This window comes from Anopheles aquasalis, chromosome 2 (assembly GCF_943734665.1).
Source record: "Anopheles aquasalis chromosome 2, idAnoAquaMG_Q_19, whole genome shotgun sequence".
NCBI lineage: Eukaryota > Metazoa > Arthropoda > Insecta > Diptera > Culicidae > Anopheles > Anopheles aquasalis.
This window is the reverse complement of record NC_064877.1, coordinates 72,968,346-72,970,646: the sequence shown is the minus strand read 5'-3', so window position 1 is coordinate 72,970,646 and position 2,301 is coordinate 72,968,346. Positions and strand designations below refer to the sequence as shown.

General features: G+C 48.8%; 1 protein-coding gene across 1 annotated transcript in view; it reads left to right on the top strand.

Annotated features, from left to right (window-relative positions):
* Positions 1-764, top strand: part of LOC126577029 (serine protease filzig) — a 20,304-nt gene extending 19,540 nt beyond the window's left edge. Inside the window, exon 8 of the mRNA XM_050238398.1 lies at positions 487-764. Coding sequence (XP_050094355.1) covers positions 487-651 — 165 coding nt within the window. The 3' untranslated portion in view covers positions 652-764. The remainder of the gene's footprint in view (positions 1-486) is intronic.
* Positions 765-2,301: the final 1,537 nt, after the last annotated feature.

Here is a 2,301-nt window from a genome sequence, read left to right as displayed (position 1 = left end):
CGGGCACTGTTCTACCTGTGATACTGTGCCTTCTGTCCACAAATGCACGGAAGGTGCAATTATGTGCAGAGGTGATTAAATTGGAGAGCATCGGATACGCCTACAGCAACCCCGAAATTGGATGTAATTAAGTTTGATGATAAGCCACAATTGTGGCAGTGTCCTGCCTGGCCTGCGAGTGTTTGCTGCCTGCCAATGCCAGTGCAAGAGAATACTTTGTTATGCTCGGGGTAATGAGTACCATACCACGTAGTAAATGATAAAAAGTTTGCAGTTAATGGTGTAATTAAAATGAATTGATCGATACGATCTCGCTCAGCTTGATGGCTAGACCACAATAACGACGTCATCAGTTGCAGCAGCAGCAACGGCAGCATCAGCCCCGGGGACACGTGCCACGCAGACACAGACACTCTGACACACTGACGCCATTTCGTATAATTAAATTCCAAACTTCCGCCTTTTCGCCCTTTCTCTCTACCACAGGGTGACAGTGGGGGCCCACTGGTGCTACAACGTCCGGACGGTCGGTACGAGCTGGTTGGTACCGTATCGCACGGAATCCGATGTGCGGCACCCTACCTGCCCGGTGTCTACATGCGCACAACGTTCTACAAACCCTGGCTACGGAGCGTCACCGGAGTGAAATAGGCATTTTTTTCTTTGTGTAGGTGCGGGTGTATGTGTGCGACCTGAACGGTGCAAGCGTGTGAATATGTATGTGTGCGCGTGCTCAAGGACTCCATGGGCCCATGCTGCACGAAGTGAATGAACGAAGGGAATGTATGCGAACCGGAACACCCTGGACGAACCGGGACTGCTAATGGTCCCAGTGCGGTCCGGGATATTGTATGTGTGTACGAGCGCGCACATGCGTGTATGTGTGTGCGTTTGCGTGGCTAAGGATGAGCAAAGGAGCCTAGAAGCTAGAAGAACGGTTCCCCGGATAACCCGGTGCATCGTTGCATCGTCGTCCGAGCAGACGAGAAACAAGAACACAAACTCGCACACACGTGCGCTTGCGAGCGGCAATGAGAAGGGATGATGTGATTCGGAGTCATTGTTAAGAGTAATTTATTAATTTATTTAAACTTGTTGTTAGTGTTAGTGGGTCGAGCTATTTATTTAGCTATTTAAAACAAAAAGGAAACAATTTATATTTATTGACCGTACGCCTTGCGTGCGCTCGCCGTCTCTCTCTCTCTCTTTCGCTCGCTGAACGCAAGGGCTGAGCGCGTACGGTTTCTATCACACAACGGACACAGAGCCAAGGGACACAGACACTGGTACGGTGGTGTAGAAGAACGATAATGTGATTATTTTAATTTTACACGGACACAAAAACAACGAGAGAACGTTAAATAAAACTGTGCGCGGTGATCAACAAATGTAGCTCCGTCGGCGGTTCATTCCGTTCGCGCTAACCCTTATCCGCAACATCCGAAACAGCGACGCCAGGGTGGGCCTAGAATCACGGATCAAATCTCAGATCGGCAGCACCAGGGTGTCCGGACCGGATGGTTCGATATGAAAAATGCAAGCTAATTATCTATTAACTATGTCGCTTCAGACTCTCACCAAGCGGCCGCCCGTCATTTGCGCTGTTCCGTTAATCCGAGGCACTACTTTGTGTGTCTGCTGCTCTCTCTCTCTCCTTCTCTCTCGCTCTCCTTCTCCCTGGAGCTACTCAGGGTGCAAGCAACAGGTCGCAACAGACATCCGGGCTGAACCGAACGGCTGCTGCTGCTGCTGCTGGTAGCAAAAGTTGAACGATTACTTATTCACGTTCTGTGTAGTTGTTGAATATTTGAAGAGTATCATTTAAAACAATGTTTTCGCAGCATAATGTATTCCCGAGCATCCGGTCCACTCGGGCCAGGCCGGCTGACGTACTCAGCAGCACAGAATGATTCTCCTGAGATTTGCACAAATGGCTAGTTATGGTCAGACCGATTGAGCACTTGGCGAGATGAGCTGTTCGCATGCATGATGTAGCTCCGGGAGTACAATCTCGATGGTTTTCGAAGCATAAACCTTATTCTATTGTTTTTGAAAGCACAGAACATAAACCTGAAGCTGTGGGTTATTCAGAAATGGTAACAAAAGCTTAAAAAAACCAAAAAAATACCAGGTACCATGCGCCTCCATTATCCACCAGGCGTCTCCATTAGCCATCCAGATCAATATTCGAGATTTATGGAGCAGAATTCATGACCCCGGCCGGCTGGCCCGTCTGGCACAAAAAGTGCACAATGTTTGTGCTGTAGGCAGCTAAGGTAGGTGTTAGTTTAGCCGACAGTA